The sequence below is a fragment of the Zootermopsis nevadensis genome, unplaced genomic scaffold (assembly GCF_977971745.1).
Source record: "Zootermopsis nevadensis isolate Lab colony 2312 unplaced genomic scaffold, Znev_1.0 Znev_ptg000023l, whole genome shotgun sequence".
NCBI lineage: Eukaryota > Metazoa > Arthropoda > Insecta > Blattodea > Termopsidae > Zootermopsis > Zootermopsis nevadensis.
In genome coordinates this window covers 4,237,960-4,259,527 of record NW_028259155.1, presented here as the reverse complement: position 1 = coordinate 4,259,527, position 21,568 = coordinate 4,237,960, and the positions used below count along the sequence as shown (strand labels likewise).

The 21,568-nt window shown below is 37.2% G+C and overlaps 2 protein-coding genes across 8 annotated transcripts; both read right to left on the bottom strand.

The window, feature by feature from the left end:
* Positions 1–459: 459 nt before the first annotated feature.
* On the bottom strand, positions 460–14,304 carry Spt5 (Transcription elongation factor subunit Spt5). The gene is made up of 18 exons (XM_022067024.2): positions 14,126–14,304; positions 12,858–13,190; positions 11,760–11,995; positions 11,196–11,333; positions 10,432–10,666; positions 9,867–10,082; positions 9,559–9,745; positions 8,564–8,793; positions 7,727–7,980; positions 7,121–7,316; positions 6,084–6,209; positions 5,219–5,411; positions 4,241–4,359; positions 3,429–3,546; positions 2,648–2,818; positions 2,274–2,390; positions 1,386–1,663; positions 460–774 (listed from the first exon to the last, which is right to left on the bottom strand). The coding sequence occupies exons 1-18, from the start codon at positions 14,204–14,206 to the stop codon at positions 538–540; spliced, it is 3,465 nt and encodes a 1,154-aa protein (XP_021922716.2). The 5' UTR covers positions 14,207–14,304; the 3' UTR covers positions 460–537.
* Positions 14,305–14,671: 367 nt separating this feature from the next.
* Positions 14,672–21,201, bottom strand: LOC110831260 (F-box only protein 30). Of its 7 annotated transcripts, none has more exons than XM_087354367.1 (8): positions 20,736–21,066; positions 20,456–20,578; positions 19,695–20,191; positions 19,038–19,250; positions 17,396–18,431; positions 16,966–17,101; positions 16,235–16,335; positions 14,672–15,810 (listed from the first exon to the last, which is right to left on the bottom strand). In XM_087354367.1, the coding sequence occupies exons 3-8, from the start codon at positions 20,122–20,124 to the stop codon at positions 15,690–15,692; spliced, it is 2,037 nt and encodes a 678-aa protein (XP_087210493.1). In that variant the 5' UTR covers positions 20,125–20,191; positions 20,456–20,578; positions 20,736–21,066; the 3' UTR covers positions 14,672–15,689. The 7 variants fall into 7 exon arrangements, with proteins under 7 accessions (XP_087210493.1, XP_087210494.1, XP_021922756.1 ...); XM_087354368.1 differs by having other exon boundaries at positions 19,695–20,143; XM_022067064.2 differs by lacking the exons at positions 20,456–20,578; positions 20,736–21,066 and adding an exon at positions 21,080–21,201.
* Positions 21,202–21,568: the final 367 nt, after the last annotated feature.

Below are 21,568 nucleotides of genomic sequence, written 5' to 3'. Positions count from 1 at the left end.
CGAATGGTTCATTCTGTGTTCATACAAGCCAGCCAATAATCCATATCCTGGGCTAGTTGAATCCAATTCGAACGTTCCTAAATTATTTCACAAAGCTTCACTTAAATATTACCCTCTCATCTGACTTCTTCCCCATCAGGCTTTCCAAGCCAAAATTCTGTTGTTTCTCACCTTTCCATGCACACTACATGCCCCACCCATCTCATCCTCTGACACTCTCATTCAAATTCTGCAACTTCACATGCCATCTGCCACCCATAAAAGTACCATGAGAATACCCCATGACTCCAAATAAACAGCACAAGGCATTATCAATCATCAATGAGATGGACATTATAATCATCAAGCTCCGATAGGTTAAACTTCTTGTAACAATCTTGAATGCTATGAAAAGTATATAAATCAAAAAAATATTCAATCTAATACACAAATGTAATACTTAAAAAATTCTTGCACGGGTATTATGAATATGACTTTATTGTTCACATATATGTAAGATACGCAATTTACAGATATTGAACATGTCAGGTGGTTTCATCACAGTTTCTTCATTCGACACAGGAACCGCAACTGGAGCATCTTCACTTCGCCTGACGTAAGTTTCACAACTCCGTCCTGGTTATCAATGGACAGGAGCTGCCCCACAGCCTCCCGCTCTTCTCCTAATATTACTTTCACTTGATCAGAACGCTGTGGTACAATTGGCTCCAAATGTTCAGAAACAATGTTCACTACTCGATCTTCATCTGGCAAGAACACTGAGCACATTCCACCCTGAAGATAAGATTTTTAGTATAAGAGTGTGAACTTTGTTATTTAAACACAATCTCAAACAGAAATAGGAATGCTTAAAAACAATACAACAACAAGATAAATGATGATGATAACCATGACTAACTCATCAAAGTAGCTAACAGGTGAAAAGAAATGTTGACCAGCCAAAAATGGTACTCTGTGGGAATTACAAGGTATTGAAATCGAAGAAAAATTAATGAGACTAAAAAAATATTTAAATTACAGGAAAACATGTTCTGAGAATTCAAATGCTGCCATATGGCTCCAGTCACAAACCAGAGTATGTACTTCATAAGCTGGCAATGTCAGTGCTATGATGAATTGGTGCTCGGGCACATGAAATACAGAAATAGGTGCAAGAACAGGGAGGCAAACAGACTTGATGAAAAGCTAGTTCACGTTAGCATTGCCAACAGTTGCAAATTGTGATGGATCGGGTAGTTTGCACGCTAGCGCACAAAATGAAAGCAGTTACCTGAAAGTTCTCAAAATCTGAGACTTAAAAATCAACATTCATGTGAAAATCTCCATTTTTTAATCCAATCTCAAAAATTTTAGATTCTCACATGCCTAGTAGACAAATAACTTACAGAGATTCCTCTGATTACTCCCGTCTGTCCACTTAATCCAGCATCGTCATGTGTGTCCCTGATGCGCACTTCTATGTCAGTTGTTTGCCACTCTTGCTGTAATGTTGCCTGCTGGTCATGCCCCGAACCAGGAATGTGAGGGTTATATGGAGATGGAGCTGCTCCAGGCGTCATAGGGCTGTAGCCAAGAGGGGATGGCGTACCGTATGGGGCAGCGCTCGTCGGAGATGGTGTGTATCCAGATGGACTGGGTGTTGCAACATATCCAGTTGGCGTTCCTAAAACACACAGTATCTCATTTTATTAAATCAATGTGTTTCATGTATGCAGGATTTAAAGCATGAAAGTAAAAGTAAAATTCCCAAGAAGAAGACCAAGATGAAGAAGGAAGCAGAAACTGAGAAGACAGAACTGTGAAAAAGACAGACAGACAAAGAAACTTGACTGACAAGACAACCCACATAAAGCAGGAACATCTCAACAACTCCTTATAAATGTCAGTTTCAATGGCCGTGACAATGAAACTTGTCCATCAAAACACAAAGGATGTATACGACACCCAATCCTGCTAACTATAGTATCATGGCGCAAAGTCCTTCTTGAGAGGCTAATTTACTCAGCCGGTCAAGAAATTCCACCCATTTAATGGAACGCAGAGGTTCAACACCACGTCCTGAACAGCCCACCAAGTACACTTCATAATATTTTTTCTGCCCCTGCCTGATTATGCATCAACCGAAGGTGGTAAGCCACTAGGATGGATGTATGTGTAAATTTCTAAGACTTTCCAGTGAATTTCCTGATTACCAGTGACCAATAAAATGCTATTAGTAGTATATCCGTTTCCTAATTATTAGAGTATAATTGAAAAAATATCACCAACAATACCATTGTACACAGTGGGAGATGGTGATGGCTGATAAGGCGAAAAAGACTGGTCAGATCCATACATTGTACCCGGTGTCTGCGGCGTGTACGGTCCTCCTGCCTGGTAACCTGGAGTGCCTGCAAACATTACAGATAAAATGTGTTTTGGGATTGGATGGTCAAGAAAGAGCATTTAAAATATGTAACAAGAAGCCAGCTCAACAAAAATACATCAAGACAATCACGTACAAAACTCCTTGCAATGGGCCGATCACTTGTCCAAGGAGTCCTACCAAACGTCTAAATAAATCAAGTAACCTCAAGAGTGGCTGCAAAGACCCACACTGGGTTGTGGAGCCAGAGATAATGATGTATAAAACTACATTACAACTTACTAGGATTATAGTTAGGTGAGGGTGATGCATCATCCAAAGAATATCCATCAAAATCGTTGTTCCTTGCAGGTGTGTTGGTAATACTTGGATCCCAGGCTCCTGACTGCCCAGGCGTACGTGAGCCGTCGTGTGATGGCGTCATGCTCCCATAATGTGGAGTTCGTGATCCAGCTGTAAGCAAGAGTGTATGCGTCCATGTATCATAGTAGTATCGCCATATATATTATAATTATAGTCCACATAAATACCTTTTATTTCATGATAGTGCAACAAAATTCTGTTATAAGGAAGTCTCTTCATAAATAATTTACTGTAGGCTACAGAATGTAACATAAATCAATCCACTATGAAAATTAATTGTGACTAAAGAATCCGACTTGTTTCATTGTGTTGGGCTACATTTTTAAAGTGTTATTCACTGCTGCTGAATATGATTTCCCCTAACCTAACCTATGTAATGAATGTGGCAGACATTCATATAATAAACTTAATTTCTTTCACATTTTCCTCAGGAAATCTGATCTACCGATTTAAGAGTTTACAATCATGAAATGAAAGCTTTCCAGATCCACTGGCACGGCATTTTTCTTCCTTCAACAAATTAAGTGGTTTGGCATAGGAGTGAGTGATCGGAATGACCAGATCTGAGGGGTTAACTAATGCTTAAAACTGCTGAAATGTTACAGTATTGTTTGTTCAATCAAAAGTTTTACCATGAATTATTCCAAACCCTGCACTTCCACAACCAATGGGTGTTACGATATTTTGTGACTTCACTTACCATCATACATGGGAGTCTGTGAACCATGCATCGGTGTCTTGCTTCCTTCCCTGTACATAGGTGTCTGACTCCCACCACCATATGCTGGCGTGCGACTATATGAGCTAAAGGATCCCTCCTGAGGAGAAAAGCAAACGAAATATGAACGTTTTATCTTCATAATAAATGCAACTGTTTTAGCTAACTCTAAAAAAATGTGTCTAAGATATTCACGACATAATACTTATTTTGGATGAACAATGTCAAAATTTTATCCTCTAACAATCAAATGGAGCTGTAGGTGGCGTGTATCAAATAATTCAATGCCTTCCATTCAATAGTAAATTGTGAGTAACAGTACCGTGTCGCCAATGGGACGCAGCTGACAGAACGATAGTAGTGACTACACCACAACGCCAGACATAATTTTATGTGACATGGAAAATTATCACTTATTTTGTGCAAATAACAACAGACGTATAGGATATTTATGCGATTGTGGAAATCAATCAAAAGCACTCATTGTACTGAAAATAATGAAATATTGTTCTCAATACAACCAAAAAGTATTCCTATATTTAACATTATCATATTCATCATGCATTAAAATACGAGCGTATAAATGGTCTCGTAACTGTAAGTCATACTTGTTACATCAGCATTTTACTATATGTACAAATATACTGTTCATGACTGTAATCTTGAGACATGGAAGGAATGCGGGAAGGTCGAAGCGTTAAAGGTTGACGCTATCTTTCCTCCTTCACCCCACTTCCTCATCCCGCAAGTCTCAAGATTACAGTCGCGAATTATACATAGCCTATACAGCTTACCTTTGTAGGTACCCCAACACTTGCAATGTGAGATCGATCCACAGATATCGTCTGACAAGTAGAATGTAATTCAACTCGAGCTGTCGACTCAGTTGCATCTTTCACAATACCTACATTTCCTGTAGAAAATCAGTAAAAATATATTTAATATTCATTATCTCTCTCTTTCTCTCTCTCTCTCTATACATACATATATATATATATATATATATATATAATTAATTTATAATATTTGTAAACATGCATAATTATCAAATTATGAGGTGTACCTGTGTGAACAGGAATGCAAAAAATCATGACGGCCACCGACTATCAAATGCTTGCGTAGTGATAATAAAAAAAGAGATACAGTAGTAACTGAACAAAACTACAGACCATCTACACATTTCTTGTATGAGACTTCTAAGGTTATCTTAATTTAACTGTGGTTAGTATACTGTCACACACTGCCTGCAGGTCTAATTAAAATGGAATCTCAAGAGCACAACAGTCATATGATATCTGCAGGTGACAACCATTAAAACGAGATGCAGTAAACACCAAATGAAAGAGATGGCATGCAATAAATTCCAGTATTATTTTGTGACAATGGTAGTGATTTGGTTTTGTGTGACAAAACCACTGGATTAAGCACATTCGTTCGGCAAAGGATGTTTTCGGAACACCGTGCGTGCACCCCGCAATAGCCGATTACTGTTAAAATGAGAGAGACAAAGACATAGCTGAAGAAAACTGTGCAACAGATATATTTACCATTACACAATGTCAGAAACCATAATGTAACACTCCATAATCAATCATGATACACAGCAATTAATTTTCCATTGAAAAAAATATTCCAATTACAAGCAGCGCCAGTCTTATTAAAAAAATATTCAGTTTATATTCATATAAATATGGTATTATGTATTGTGGTACATGTTAGCATTTAAATATATGAACTGCAATACATGCAACATCATGCAGTATGATAATCACCTTTGTAAGGACCACCAGTGATTTTGATAGTCTGACCAATCAATTCTCTGTCTCGTCTCACACCTGCGCCACCACGACCACGCCCTCGTCCTCCTCCCCCACCACCGTGCCCTGCTCCCGAGGGATGCAGGGGAGAAGTAATACGGGGTGACATAAATCCCCCAAAACCACCCCCACCAGGTGACATGGTAACCTTCAAAATCACAAACACAAATACTTCAGGTGTCAGAGACAGACGCATAAAATTAAAATACCAACATTTAAGACATTAAAATAATAAATTTCTATACTTATTCAAATCTTGCATCAAAAATGTCCCCATTCTTCCAAGTATAATATAAGGTAATGATAAATTTGTCCCCGCTTAATTACGCACCATGTCATGAACATTTATGGGGAAGTGGAGACACAGCTCCACACATTCTGAAACTCAGTTTTAGATAAGGTCAAGTGGTCAACTTCACACATCTCTGTAATTTACCAAGAATGCAATGGTTAGTTTCAAAAAGATCCTGAACAAGGTACAATTACATTCAAAATGTACTATAATTTAATCTAAAACTGCATAAATTTAGTTATGTCAGTAAAGCGCACATATACATTATTCGAATTAAACGTATCTCGAGAAGAAAACCAGACTTTTGCCCAAACGTCCTTCCACCACATAAAAAAGCACACACAACTGCGACTACGAGACTTACGTGGCATTTATTTTGTTACTGCTTGTTTATATTAATGACTGCCAGATGTTTTCCTCCCACTGAAACTAATTAGAAACCACCGACAATACTGATTACATCTGTCGGTACCTGTTACGGAACTAAGAAAATCAACTGCATAACACACTAGCTACTAACACACTCACCTTAGCACCTCCAGCCAATTGAAGATGCTTCGTCTTGCATACAAATATCCCACCATTGTCGAGATACATTCTAGAGTGCAGGAATGCAAAATTACGGTATAAATGTTTGATCTCTCCACTACGACCCTGTAAATTATCAATGCTCATGTTAATTCCGACATCCACATACCAACAAGGTCAATATGACTGGACAGCTAGGTCAAATTATACAACGCAAATACATATCCAAACAAAGGGACGCTACATATAAATTGATCTTCTAAAATTATATGGAATAATATGAGGCAATGTGGAACACTATTGTCACAGAAAATTTCATTTCCAGAAAATACATTAAATACGGATGTGCAAACGTTAAAATTTATAAATATGAATAGAATAAAAGAATAAAAATTATGGTGAGATCAGAATTTGATTATATAAACTCTCCAACATTATTCTTACAAAAAATGGCTTCTGACATAAGAAATGATGTAAAAGTTCCAATGCATTAGTGTATTAGAAAGTTGGTGATACTTCTTGGTAAAACTCTGAGCCTGAAAGGAAAATAAAATGAGAAGTGGGGCGGAAGATGGTTTGTCAAGCAAAAACCACATCTATTTATTATTATCCCCACTTAATAGTACCTGCACCTTGTCGTGGTGGTGGGGATAGATACCTCAGTGACCCCAAGAGCTATGCTGGCGGTAGCATAGCTACCGGTAGGGCCTCCCTAGTCAGATTGGTCGAGGGGGAGAGGTCAGACTAAGACAGGTACCCTGGTCCTCCAGGTTGGGGGTTGGTCGCAAGGCTAACAACCTTGCACCGTAAAAAGGAAGATGTTTCGAAACCTCGATCAAAGCCTCAGACAGACGGACCTAATGGAGGACCGAATGGAAGAGGAGAATTGAGGAGGCCATGGACCGAATACGGACCGGAGAGCCATAGAAGATGATTTATTATTATAGAAAGATAACATTAAAAAATTAATAAAATACACAAGGGCCTGGTAAATGTGGACTTTAGTTACATGCCGAAGTCCTTTACATTATACTTACCGCATGAGGTCCATCAATGACTTTAACAATGTCTTTCTTCTGTATGGTATTCTGCTCAGAGTCTAAGGCTACAGCATATCTCGAATCCTTTCTTTTCTGAAGAGCCTGAGGTCTCGCCTCTACCACTTTGCCTTGCATATTAAGAACATGAAAGTTCTCTCGTTCCAGTCTAACGATCACACCCACAGTTTGGGGACTGCAAGAAGAAAAATCAAATTGACAGTTCACATTCTGATACATCTATTATTATATTCACAGCTTCTATCAATTCTTAATTTACAAATATTTTTATAGCGTACCATAAAAAAAGCATACAGATACAAGAGTAAATGGCTTGTTCTGCAAAGTAGCATAAATTTGTATTTTAACCAAAAATCAGACATGTATATGTCTACTACTTTTTAAATTCATTAACATCTTTCATAACAGATCCATCAATTCCTAAAGCTTTCTTTGTGGCTGCAGTGTAGTAATACAAATGGATATATAACCACAGAACAAAGTTCAACTTCATACAGGAACTTCACAACATAAAATGTGCATACAGCTCAAAACCCATTACTTCCTGAACATCTGTGAATGAAATTGCAATTTGGTAATACATACTCTATCTGAACACAATCACCCCACTGGAACTGCCCCTGAGAATCAACACCAGTAGCCATATCAGAACAGAGTTGAACATCCTTTGGAAGTACTTCCAACTCATGCATAGTCAAGTCAGAAAACAACACGACACGATTTTCTTCTACTCGAACGATCAGACCTGTGTCTCCCTCATATCGACCTCCTAGTACTTTCACGTGATCACCGTGTCTAAAATACTTCTTCAGCTCATTGGCTTGGAATTCTAGTGGCTCCTGAAACAGTCAACGATGAATAAGCAGCAGTAGTAGTAGTAGTAGTAGCTGGTAGTATCGGCAGGAGGAGAAAAAGTTTCTGTATGAAAGAGGTACCAGAAAAAGGCTTTATGTTATCTGACACATTCAAAACAAAACAAAAACTATGCTGCTTTGGCATTAATCAGTATTTGGTCCATCGCAGCCACAATGTAACTTAAATGCATGGTACATGGTATTAGTCGACACGTGACAGTATTTTGTATCAACTGAGGGAAGGCAGCGTAAAATATATTCTGATTAAAGGTACTCTACAAACTGGTATGCACTGAAGCTCTAATTCTACAATCTTCTGTTTATTTCTTTAATTTTCCTAATTTATTGGGGTTCTGGCAGAAACTTCACAACAATATTACTTTATCTAATTTTTTACATTTAAATTAATTTATTTCCATTCCACTTTGAAGATCCTGAAAACCATAAAATAACAATCTATTCACAGCCAACATAAACTTTCATTCATTATTATTGTATGTCTGGGTTCTATAAAAGGTTTTGAGTAATTATATATTTATGGGGAAAAATTCTAATTATGGATGCTCACATTAAGGTCTTCGTGTCTCGGCATGACGGTGATGACGTTGCCATCAATGGCCAATATCTTTCCATGAAGGTTCACCAATTCACCTTCACACACTTCTACATTGTCACCGGCCGAGAAGTTATGGGATGTGATGTCATCTTTCCCTCCGGCACCAGTACTCGGTAACTCGATATCAATGCCTTCTGGAGCCTCTTCAAACCGTTCCAACTCTGACAAAGTAGGCTTCACTCCTGAGGTAAAAATATTAATATTAACCACAGATGGACACCATAATAATCCTTCATTACAGAGCAACAAGTATTGTTCATCAGACCATCTACATACAGCATAAAATTATAACATTACTGACACCATACAAAAAAAATATGTAGGGAAAGGAATGGTCTCTCACTCTGCGTTTTGTCAGTATAACAAAGACTGATCGAAAAAGATTCAGACTGAATCTGTGAAAATGAAGATCATATACTACAGACACAACAATCAGTAAATCACATTCCAACCCAAAATTGGTGTCCAAAATTTTAAAATAATGAAAAAACAAGTTACAAAATGCATGCGCAGCATAACAATTATGGCGTTTTAGGCAAAATTTGACCTTTGGCCACTGTGAATGGTGGCGATAATGTCAGAGTTGTTGAGTCGATGACCTTCATATGGGTACACACAAACAGACACGACAAAGTTTACGAGTGCATTTCTTCTAACACAAGCCACATATGGATCTAAGAATGGACATGGCGGGATCACATGACAAGACGTACGGACCAAAACTGGTTAACGACCCAGAAAAAAAATACATTTCTTACGTGGTATTAAACAAGAAATAATACAATGTAGAATGATTTGTTGGGAAGGATGTGGAAGTTTGTCGCCTGCTTTAAAGTACTGTCCAAGCAACTGCCCGGATGGACCGAGGAAAGCCACCAAAAACCTCAATCACGATATCCAGTATCCCAGGTAAGATTCAAACCAGATATGAACTACTTTATACATACCATCTGCTATGATCGCGCTCATGGTGAAGTTTTTGTATAAGAAGCCCTTTCTTGAGTAACGGTTGCCCTCAAATATAAGGAAGTCTCCATCTGAAGCTACATCTCCACCAATACTTCTGATGGCCTCGGGATCAAAAGGTTTAGCAGGCGGGCGACGTTTCTTCTTCCTTTTGGCAGAGTCATTCTCCTAGATTTATTAATTTTATTTTAAAACAGCCTCAAAGATATATTTAAAACAGGAAACAACAGCTATCTGGCTACAATTACACATTGTAGAAAACATAATTCTAAACCATTATTTTACTCACAGTCTGAGTGCTACGCAACGCTCCTCTAAAACGGGTGTAATCGATGCGTGGCAGCAGCTTCAAGTGGACCTGGTTCTGGGCAAGATCCACATAGTCTACTTGGGCTATATCATCCCTGTACAGGCCCCGTTTGAGACGAACCCACTGCTTCACTTTCAGACCAGTTTGTTCTTTCACTACACGAAGTACATCTGTCATTTCCTTCACAGGCACCATCTATATAACAGGAACTTCTAGTGTTAGTAAGAACAAATATTCCAGCCCTACATTAATAAAAACCAAATACAGCTGACTGCGTCACACGATTTCAGAAAATGAATCAACTGTTGGATTTGCATTTAACTCTTTCTAATTCCTCATTACATATACTGGACAGACACCTTTTAAATGCTTCCACATCAGTCATTTGAACCCGCAAACCTTGGGTCCAGTGGCGAGCGCGCTAACTACTAGTCCACCAAGTGCAACCCATCCTACCATTACTGAACCGAATTAATAATCAGAGATTTTTCTCAACTTATTTTAATTACGAAACCTTTCAATTACTAGCCACATACCAACTTACCTGCTGAGTCCATTGTCCCATCCTCAAATTACTGACATTCGAAATTGCTTGTTTCACATGGGGCTGTTTGTATGCTTCGATGTAAATATATCCTTTCACGCCCTCTGGAGCAATCACAGACTTGATCTGCAATGGTTCGCTGCTGAATTGGTATGCAATGTATTTTCTCATCATATGCATGACAGTTGATTTTTCCTCTCCGATGCGGCACTTCACCATCCATAAATTTGGATCTCTGCAGCAAGCATTAGCAACTTTCTAATCACAAACTATATAAGTAACAACAATCTCTTAAATCACAATTTTTGTTTCTCGTCCTCATCATTCATGAGAAGGCCTCAAGAAATATGAACAAGAACTACACATAAGCTTTAAATTTCTGATAAGAAGAATGTGAAATAACATTTTGAATATACATAATCAGTTAAAAATCAGATACAGCATTCCTACCAAAATATTTTCTAGGTACCCTTGTGATCCGGTATTTAGGTTCAATCCATTCTTACGTAAGGTGTATGATCCGAAGCTTTCGCAGTGACTAAGTGTAATGAACTCTTCTTGAGCTACCAGCCGTGTCAGGTGGTTTAATGGAGAAAATTGGAGGTGTTAAAGATTAGTCAAGTACGTGGATTCTGTAAACTGATCCATGGCACAGGAAAATGATTACAAAGTTCACAAATATACGCTTCACACCTGCAAAAAAAATTTTCTTTCAATGGAATTACATAACAGTTAATTGCACACAATCTGACTGCTCTACTTACTTCACTCCAGGGAGCAGGGTCTGCTGGGTAATCTCATCGGACATCTCTTCTCCTCCATCACCAAAGTGCCGTATTGGAATAGATTCATCAGCATATTTCTTTCTAAGGTACTCTTCAATCTCATCTTCTTTTTGAGAGCTGAAAAAAGCAAATTATACATTTAGCACACAAAAAAACATGTTCGCCTGAACTATATTCAAAGGGAATTCAAAAAGTTCACGCAATTTGTGTGTAAAACCGTGGTAATTTTTCAAGCAGCAAGACAACAATGGGTAGACAGGTTCCAATGCTGCAGAAAAATCATCGTTCATGAAGTCAACTAGTCCCATTTTACCACTTAATGTACGGTGTAAAATTTAGAACAAGTTAATACACTGGTTCAAGGGAAAGATTGATTACTGTAATTGATACAGCAAACAAGTTGGGAAGTAGCCACAGATCTGCATATTCCATCAATCACAAGGACCAACCATCAAATTTGTAAAAAACATGTACCAAAGCAGATTACAGATGAGCCAGAGTCCTGATAAGCATAAAATATTCAAAAACATGTATCAAACTTACTCCCAGAGACTGGTCCCACGTCGGCGCCCTTCAATTTCCCTTGCAGTTGGCCCGTGTTCGTCAAACTCATTCCCGATTATTCCGATTTCCTGGGCACCTTCCTCCCACTCGTCTTCATCCTCGACTTCGTCGTCCACTTCGGCTTCATCTATGATAAACCCTCCACCAAAACGGTCCTTCTTTTTCTTTTTACGTGGACGGTCGTCTTCCTCCTCCTCCTCCTCTTCATCATATTCCTAATAATCAAAGATAATTTGCTACTGAACAATTGTTCCCATAAAAATTATTTTCAATCATTTACTGTGCGTTGTCGTGTATACCATTTGCAGTTTCTTGGCATGTGACATGCTTAAACTATAAACAACAGCACTTAAAACGCTGTCACCTAAGTTGCAAAAGTGCAGTGTACCATAAGAGCAGACTGCATACTGTAAACTACATTTATTACAATTTTCAAGCCTCTTTTGTAATGCACTGCAAGAACGTCCATTTTATCAGCTTAAAAAAAATTGCACAAGTTAACATTTAACATGGAATACATAATTATACAACTTTCAGTTACATTCCTGTTGAGCCCTATATACTACTCACATTAGAAAATTAAACAGTATACGAACACTAAAACGTTATTTGGACAAATAAAGAAAATTTGATAAAATCTATAAACTTACAAAAATCATAACAATACAATATATTATGAAATATTACAACACTTTACGATTACCACAAAACACATTGGTTCCACCAAATTCTTAATTGGCTCTGGTACCTTAAGAATACAAACTGTCTACAAATCAACCGACTTCTGCAATAACCATTACACGTTATTTAAATATAGGTTATGAGTCTAAAAAGTAACCTGATGATGAAATCTCTTGACGTACCATTTATCATTTTAGTTGGTTTACCATTATTGATACATATTAAGCTTTTATGAAGGAGTCGGAGGTTTGAGTACCGACTCCACAGCCCTGATGCATTTTGTCTACATTCGCTTCCCACCCAGACTTACGACATTTAATTATACACGTTTTCCACGTGCACATTTGATCAATGGTAAATGACCGTTTTAAAATTCTACCATGCGTGAATACATACATCCTCATCCTCTGAATTCAAGTCTTCTCCTTCCGGTTCCTGTTCATCCTCCACTTCTTCATCCTCCTCTTCACCAGGTCTTGCTTCTTCTGCTTCATCATCTCGCTGATCATCAGATCTGCGTTCATCATCCTCTTCAGACTGTGATTTGGACCTTGATCTAGATCTAGATCGGGACTGCGACCTGGACCTCGAACGGGATTGGGACGGTGAACGCGAACGTGACCGAGATGGAGATCTTGATCTGGACACAGAACGAGATCTTGCACTGGACCTTGATGGAGATCTAGACTGCCGGTCCTCATCTCCAGATGCCAAATCGGATCTCACCTCCTGCCAAAAAATTAAAGTTTATCGTTACACTCTGTAGATCAGTTATAAGACTCAGTTTATCTTCACCACAGACTTGACACGTCACTGACAGTGCTCCGTGGAAAAAGGCAACTGTAACTGTATTCTGTGATTCTAGTTATCATACTGGCATTCAAAAAAACACTTTAAGTGAACTACATATCACTTTCACATTCTTGAGTAATGAAGTAAGTACCGCAACACTATGATAAAATGCTACATTTTTCTACAAACATATCCAACTGACAAATTTTTCAGAATATATAACTGTATGCCATGGTGGACAAAACCTTTAAATAACGGTGCCTTTGGTGTCTGGATCAACAGATGGTTGAGATCCTATTCACAATATGTAACTAATGTATTTTTCGGTACTAGCACTGCCCACCCTGTGAGTTATGCACTTGTCAGATACCACTGACTTAAAGCTAAATAAGCTAAAACTCTAAAGAGATAATTGACAGGGATAAGATTATGTGAGAGATGTATAAAAGCATGACAATGTAAAACATATGGGTTACATGCAAGCCATCCATTGCAAGTACTAACATATGTTTGTATTCCACATTTCCTACTTCTTATTAACACTATCTTGCAACAAATGTTCCACAATTCTTGTGATGGCTCGTGTTAGTCGGGATATATGAAGAAAAATATAGTCTGTGATGCTCTGCCAAAATATGGATTACATGTAATTATTATTAGGTTAGGGACCAACGGCATTATGTTGAATCTGCCAGCCTTTTGTATTTGATATTACATGCTGTTACATGAGTCCCAGTGAATAATAGAAAATCTTGCTGAAGAAACTAAATACGTAAATGGAATATTTCTAACAGCGATTTTCGACAAAGACCAAAATGGCGTTAGCGACTAACGTGAACTGATAATACTTATAAAGCGTTTCTTTGAATTACCTCAACATCACTATCACTCTGTTGATTACTTCCCCGTTCGCTTTCATTGTCCGAAAAATTGCTTCCTTCTGAATCGGACATTTTTAGTGATGTTGGGACCGATCACCACATACAACTCACACTAAACATTACCCACCACGGTTCACAAGTACCAAATGCATCTACACGTCTGTGACGTAAATATCTCTGATTGAATATTAGGATACGACTCAGTGCCTTGCTGGCAGCATTGAGTCATGTGCCATCTATCAGGCAGGCATAATGATACAATGAAGGCAAGTGGTAGTGATGATAGAACAGTCGACAAGGAAGTTAACTGTTATGTCCACCTCCAAATTTGTAACTCCCGAGTGGGTGTTACTGCACCAGCCACGTCACATTGAAAACTAAATCAGAAACGTCCATGCATTTTTACAACTGGTATGCTCTCAACGAACAGATTTTGATCAAATTTCACACTTGGATTGCTTATGGGAAACACTATCCTGTGAAAGTTGCACACAACAATAAGGTATATTTTAAACATAGAAAAGAAATTAATACAAGTTAAGTGAATCAAAATTTTTATTTTCTGCATGGGAATTTTAGAAAAATTTACATTTAACACTTCTTTACAACAAAGATGATTGGCGAATGACTCTGGGGTTACAAGCTGCGTCAGGTGGCTGAATGGTGAATAAACCATATCTTCTGCCGAGATGATCAAGTTTTAACAACATGCAAAATGACAGTTTTTCAGCTGTTACCTCTATATAGAGAAATTCTGACTTTTCCATTATGACCTCACAAATATGTAAAAAATGCTAGTTACCATTCATCATCAGAGCTCATCACACAATAAGACCTAATAATGGGGGCAAGAAGGATCTCTCTAAACATTGGTAAACCTATACCAGACATGGTGCTACAACCCAGAAGACAGCAATCTATGTACTCACTGCTGTGGCAGTCTCAAATCCTACCATAAATAATATTCTTGTAGTGCATTTACTAACATATGTAAGAAATACAAATAACTGGCCTGCATTGCTTGTGTACTCAAACCAATTAGCCAGCCTAATCTGGAAATCTCCCCCATTTCAATTACACTCCTGAACGAGCTCAGAAAGCTACAGGACAGTTTGCTTTAATTGGGAATTTTATTATTTAACTGATCCCAATTTCATCTTTCATGATGGCATCCTCTTTTTTAAGGTTATTCTTTACTACCTACAAGGGAATTCAATTTGATTTTGTTTTTTATCATAATTTTTATCAACATGTTACAATTTCTTATCCCCCCACTGATGATAATTGGTGTTAACAGAACACTTTCAGTGTCCAATGACGCATTGGTCTATGGGGCCGGGTTAGAGGAGGTAAATTTTTAAATTACGATTTTAAATATGTGTCTTCTTTTCTTCAATATAAATTAATACACTAAAAACAATTTCAATATACATATAACATAAATAACAGTTTCTTGAAACCTGATTATTCTTTCTAATCAACACATTGCTGTACAATATAAAATTGAAGTGTTCATAAAGCTACAAACATGATACATCATGACAGTCGAACCACTCTAATAACTTTTTCCAACTGCAAAATCTTGATCTTCTCCACTTTTAGCAATTAGTTTTGCATGAAGAGTAGGATCTGGTTCCTCACCAAACATGTGAAACAAAGGTTTGGACTCCATACACCTGTAATAAAATACTTAATTTAATGAAAATCTACTGCTAGCACTTGGTTAAAAACTTACTGGGATGGCAGAAAAAGGCAGATGCAATGAACACAGGGGTATCTTATGAAATGTAACGATCTGACAGGCGTTTTTGTGCACCAATCAGCCAGCAACAATTGTGAACTGACATTTGTTGAATATGTAGCTACGTAATTCAACACAATGGTAACCAGCCAATGGGATTCAGTGTATTTTGCCAATACTGTAAATGTTTAATTCATGCATTGTTTCATTTATCAAAAACATAAGTGCTACTTTACCAGAGCAAACAACCAACAACAATATTTTAGCAATACTGGAGAAAAATACCAATCACATTTACATAATGGAGGAAACTTCATGAACATAATATAAAACAGAGAAAATGTGTGAATTTAATTTACCTTTCAAAGCATACACAGCTTCTTAAATGGTTTGACATGTGATCTTCTGCTTCAAATCCCCACTTGTGTACAGGCGTGAAACCTGTGCTAAAAAACCAGCGCTGAAAAATAATTCAATATTAAGCTAAGAATTCATAAGTTGGTATAGTTGCGTCATATTGTGAAGATATATATTTAATTTTAAATTGTGAATAGATGGACAAGAATAATTAATTAAGCTAAGAAATCTTCTATAATAAAGAGGCAATGCAGACGACAAGTTACAGAATTGCGATATTTTCACAAAAACCTCAAGAATCACAACTTCCCTCCATAACAAACATAAATATTTCACAGTTCTTGAAAACATTATTCCATGCTGGTGCTAGAAACCAAATTTTCCAAAGGCAATTAAATTTTCAATGACAGAGATACAGAATTACTTTAGATATTTTTTATTTGTTTATAACTGATATCATCTCTCAGTTTAACACTTCAATATCCCTCTGCCAACAGTAACACAAAAAATCAAAGTTTCAGAATGGAAGGTCACACTATTTTCATTTGAACACCGTATAATTTTAAAAGATAATTGGATTTTCATACAGTCCACTGGAAATAATGTAGAAAATATAACCATAAACTGTGGCTACATTAATTAATATGACTCTTCTTGTTAAAATCTGACAATGGAATAATATGAGATTAACTGGGCCAACCAAATCCGCTTCAAAACAGAAAGTTTTTGTTACCTTATAAGCGACTGTCCACGTAACTCGGGACCCAATACGACTTTTCTTCCACTGCTGTACCACAAGTCCCCTCTCCTCCAACAAAGAACAACATACCTCACGCAAACGACGACAAGTTAGAGCCAAGTTACACAAGCTAAAACAACACAACAAAAGAGGTAAATAATACTTGACTCCATCCAAATTTTGACTTGGAGAGAGAGAGAAGTAATTTCATGTATTATTTACAATGTTTACTGCATTCTGCACTGTTTTTCCATGTTCCCTTTTGATTAATTATGTGAATGATTTCAGGTTTCCTTAAAATAGCAGTCAAAATTCTAGTCACAAATGCATTTGTTGTCTATGCCTTAGGCGTGAAGTATGAACGTAACAAACACAAATGCTATAAATTATTTGTGCCCTAGTAAAAATATCAATATACACACACCTGAAGGAGTCCAGAAAACGGCACACATGCCTGAGAACTTCGAATGGAAGCTGACATAATGCCAGAGGTTGAGAAGATATCACAGACCAATCTTGGGTGTCCTCTGAATTTTGTACATGTGATCCTGAAAAACTGTTGGACTTCTTATGAGACGTTGATTGGACAATACTTTTAGTAACTTTAGAACAGTGGTTTAACACTGGAATATCGTAAGGAACAAACGGTTTCACTCCAAAACTCTCAAGAGTCTCATTATGAATCACAGTGGCACCCTTCGTTGTCGGATAAAGTCGACGCAAACTGTACATACAACCATAATGTGCCAGCGGACAACGATGTTCTAACCACCCATTCAATCCACCATGAATGTCATTATGAACATTCTTGTAATGCCACGAATATTCATCACGACGGAATTCTTGCGCGCAGAGGAAGGCATACTTATCATGTGGTTTTGAATGATAGCGTGTGATGGTTCCTAAAGTGATATCCAAACCCAAGGACACGACCATGGGAGGACCAGACGGGGGAGGGGAAATAACTGAGCTTGCATGACCTGTCATGGAAGCAGAAAATATATCATTTACTTGAGTATTATTTACAAAACATACTCTATAATGTCCATTCTGTTCGCTACACGTTGAGTCACCAGCACCGAAATTATGTGACAAAGCCTCCCTGGAGTCTCGAGTCATTTCGAGATACTCTGATTGCGTATTAACGCCGACTGGCGATGATTTACTTCGATCACTATTCAGTATTACTGTATTGGTTTTAGAATATGAATCTTGACTCTGGTCAATCTCACTTTTTAAACTTCCATTCAAAAGAGATGGGGGTGATGCGATACTGTACTCCATACCACAAACTGAATTTTCTTGAGTATTCGGGTTGTCGGTATTTATAAATTCTGGTGTACCATTATGTCCCAGAGAATGCGACTTTGTGGTAATATGAGCAAGAGGATCTATCATTGAATCATTGACACTGCCCCTTCTAACTCTGTAAAGTTCTCCACACACACTGCTTTGTAGGCCTGAAAAAAAAAAAAGAACGTGTAACAGTGCATACAACCTTTCAGATAAGTCAGAAGCTCTACATCCTTCCAGTCACATTAACTAATGTTCATTTGATGTTAATCAACATTAGGAAGCAAGGTAGTCATATACGTGCATACTTAAATATAAATTTAATCAGATTAAACAAAAAGGATTCATCATTGTTTACAACAATGACAGCACCTAACCACTGCCTAAAACGTCACTGACGAGACTTTTATACATTCGTGCCACGTCGTCTTTTGTAGCACCATTACAAGCCTAATGAATTTAAATTTAAATTACTATATTTTAGTACATTACATAGGAAATGTTACATTTTACTAGATTATACTATGTTAAGCTATAAAAAGGATCGCGGAAATCTCAAGTAAATTTGCAATAATAATAAGAATTTACTGATCTCAAGGACAAGCAGTATTGTATCCTACCAGCATAAACCACTTGTATGAAGAGTTAAATCATGTTGTTAAAGCATAGCTACTTCATATGATTAACATTAATGAAGCAAATACGACACCCAGTCACATATGACGGTCCAGTCTGAGCTCCGTCCCATAAAACGTTACGATACTGAAACTTACCAGGAGGAGCTTTCTTGCATTCCCATGACTTGTCATCCTCATCACTGATACTGGGTACAAAGACAGAATTCTCTCCTTCACACGAAGACCAAGTATGGAACGGTACTTCTGAAAAATACTTTGTCAGATTGTTCTGAAGCACATGCCTTGTTTGAAGAGCCATTTTCATCCACTCATTCAGCCTCTTCTGATCATGCAGAACTAATGCTACATCTGTAACAATTTAAGTATACCTACACAAGTGATACTTATTTAAATTCACCACATTAAAATGAATCAAATGTACTATATTAGCTCAACTATGAATCAGGATCAATATTTCAACTAACAGAGCAAACAACTCTTAAGTCTTTCAAGGTTATACTCAGCTCCTTCAAGAGAATTACAAAACTTCTCTACAGTCAACACAAATTTCCCTTTCTTCCTCTGTGAATTTTGTTTATTAGAACATTAATACATATTATAGTTTCATGAGACCAAAATGAAATTATAAGACATAACATGATAAAAATATATAAAATGCATAACCATTTTCTACACATAATTACATATGTTTATATACATTGATAATTATAAACATTTTATTCAAATGTAACACCTCCCCTAAGAGCTAGAACCCTGTGTGGGTCAAATGTTGTGCAACAGATATTTACATACCCAGCTGCCCCTTCTTTGTTTGTGGGTTCAGTAGATCAAACGCAGAGCGCATCTGGTGCTCCTGGGAGCACACAGACCACCGGTTCCATCCCATATTGCAGGTAACTACACTTGCCGGGCAGGTTTCCAAATGGCTTGCTCTCTGATGACGCATTAAAGTAACAGGACAGCCATTTCCTGCATTTATGCAAGCTACTTTCTCATAAGCGCAAAGAAGTTTGTGTTCTGTTAATTTACAAGCATGGAAGCTAAATCCACAGTTCAACTCACACGTCACTATCTTACAACTTTCATTACGAGTTGGCTGCACCATACATTTGGTCACTTTGATACATGTGTCACAGTGAGAGTGGCCACCCACATCGTGTGTCTCAACTTCGCTGCTATGTTCATTTTCACAGCTGTCCACTAATTCCCTCATTGCAGTCATTAATGTTCATGCATTCAGTCTTTCCAACAAAAGTGTACAATTATCAAAAAATATGTTTATGAATGTACTGCAATTAAACCAAACAAACAAAAAAATTATAAGAGCAGAAAAATTAATTTCAGGAAAGAAATTTGAGAAGTTAAGAAAGTAAAGATCACTCCATAATGAAGCATAGAAAATTTGTGGATAAATTATTCACAATGACATTTCTTTAGGTTAGATTAGACAAGACTATATCAGATTACTTTCCTTGCATTCTGTAAATCCCAGATAAGAATGTGTAACTGTGTACAAAAAAACATACCAACAACAGACCAAATAATTACAGTACCTCGATGCAAAAAAGATTCATTGACACCACAACACATAAAATTTGTTGGAGTATCGGAAAATGTACACGAGCTAGCTGACTCAAAACAGTTCTAAATCGTTCTTCTTATCATCCAAACTGCACCTGCATAAAATATGTTACTGCAATTAAGACAGTTGTTTATAAGAACTAAAACGCCGTTGTTAACTGCACATAACTAAAACAATGTCGAGGGCAAAAGCATGAGAAAAATTAGAAAAGAAATGCTAACGAATCTGAACTTCGAAGCGGAGCCACTGACCTGGTAAGTTGAAACTAATCTTCGTGACAAAAACATCAAACAATCTGTTACAGTACAAATTCATTATACTCGTATGCTCAGAGCGTAGGTGATGTAAATAACACACGTCCATAGATTTCTTTCAGAAAAAATAAAGAATACACACAATTCTATAATTAATGCATGAAAACTGTAATTTAAAGCGGACAAAACCCACGCAGTAACAGCCGACATTACTATCGGAACATAAATGAAAACAAAGAATTTTCTGATTTTAAAATTCTCTTCTTTCAATGACGGCACACTGCATCGAACTTTGTTACTTCCATCGCAAATACCAAATAAATATAATGCAATATCAATACCTGTCATCACACACACACACCACCACGGAAAAAAACCATTATGAAAACAGCAGCAACGATTAAAATCACCACGGGTTACATGTAAACCGAAAGACTAAATTTCGGCAACACAATATATCCGCTGGGAAGTGTAGCAACACCTATTATCACAGATAATAAAAAGGTTCTATGGATAAATTTTGACATAAAAGTGAAAGGGTGACTGAAATCAAGATGAGAATAAGAGGTTATGAAAGATGTACAAAAGAAAGAACATTGGAGAAAGAGGAGCTGTGGGAAAAAAGATAAATGGAGAGGGCCCTGCTGTCATATGACCCACATAAAGAGGAAATATAATAAGAACTATAAAAATCTTCCTATCAGTGCCTATTACAAACAACATTCTGAAAGAAACATGATATATATTTACTTGTAAAATTATATTTTGAAGCTCCAAAAATAATTATAATGCATGGGGCCATACAGGATTTGTACATGTAGGATCTGAGG

What these genes read in the sequence shown, in the direction of transcription:
- Spt5 (XM_022067024.2), bottom strand. Translation starts at nt 14,206, where the DNA reads ATGTCCGATTCAGAAGGAAGCAATTTTTCGGACAATGAAAGCGAACGG. An exon ending in CGTTGCGTAGCACTCAGACT is followed by an intron (nt 9,746 to 9,866) that starts GTGAGTAAAATA and finishes TAATAAATCTAG; the next exon opens with GAGAATGACTCTGCCAAAAG. An exon ending in CTCACCTAACTATAATCCTA is followed by an intron (nt 2,391 to 2,647) that starts GTAAGTTGTAAT and finishes TAATGTTTGCAG; the next exon opens with GCACTCCAGGTTACCAGGCA.
- LOC110831260 (XM_022067064.2), bottom strand. Translation starts at nt 20,124, where the DNA reads ATGACTGCAATGAGGGAATTAGTGGACAGCTGTGAAAATGAACATAGC. An exon ending in CGTGGACAGTCGCTTATAAG is followed by an intron (nt 16,336 to 16,965) that starts GTAACAAAAACT and finishes ATTATTTTTCAG; the next exon opens with CGCTGGTTTTTTAGCACAGG. An exon ending in AGCTGTGTATGCTTTGAAAG is followed by an intron (nt 15,811 to 16,234) that starts GTAAATTAAATT and finishes ATTTTATTACAG; the next exon opens with GTGTATGGAGTCCAAACCTT.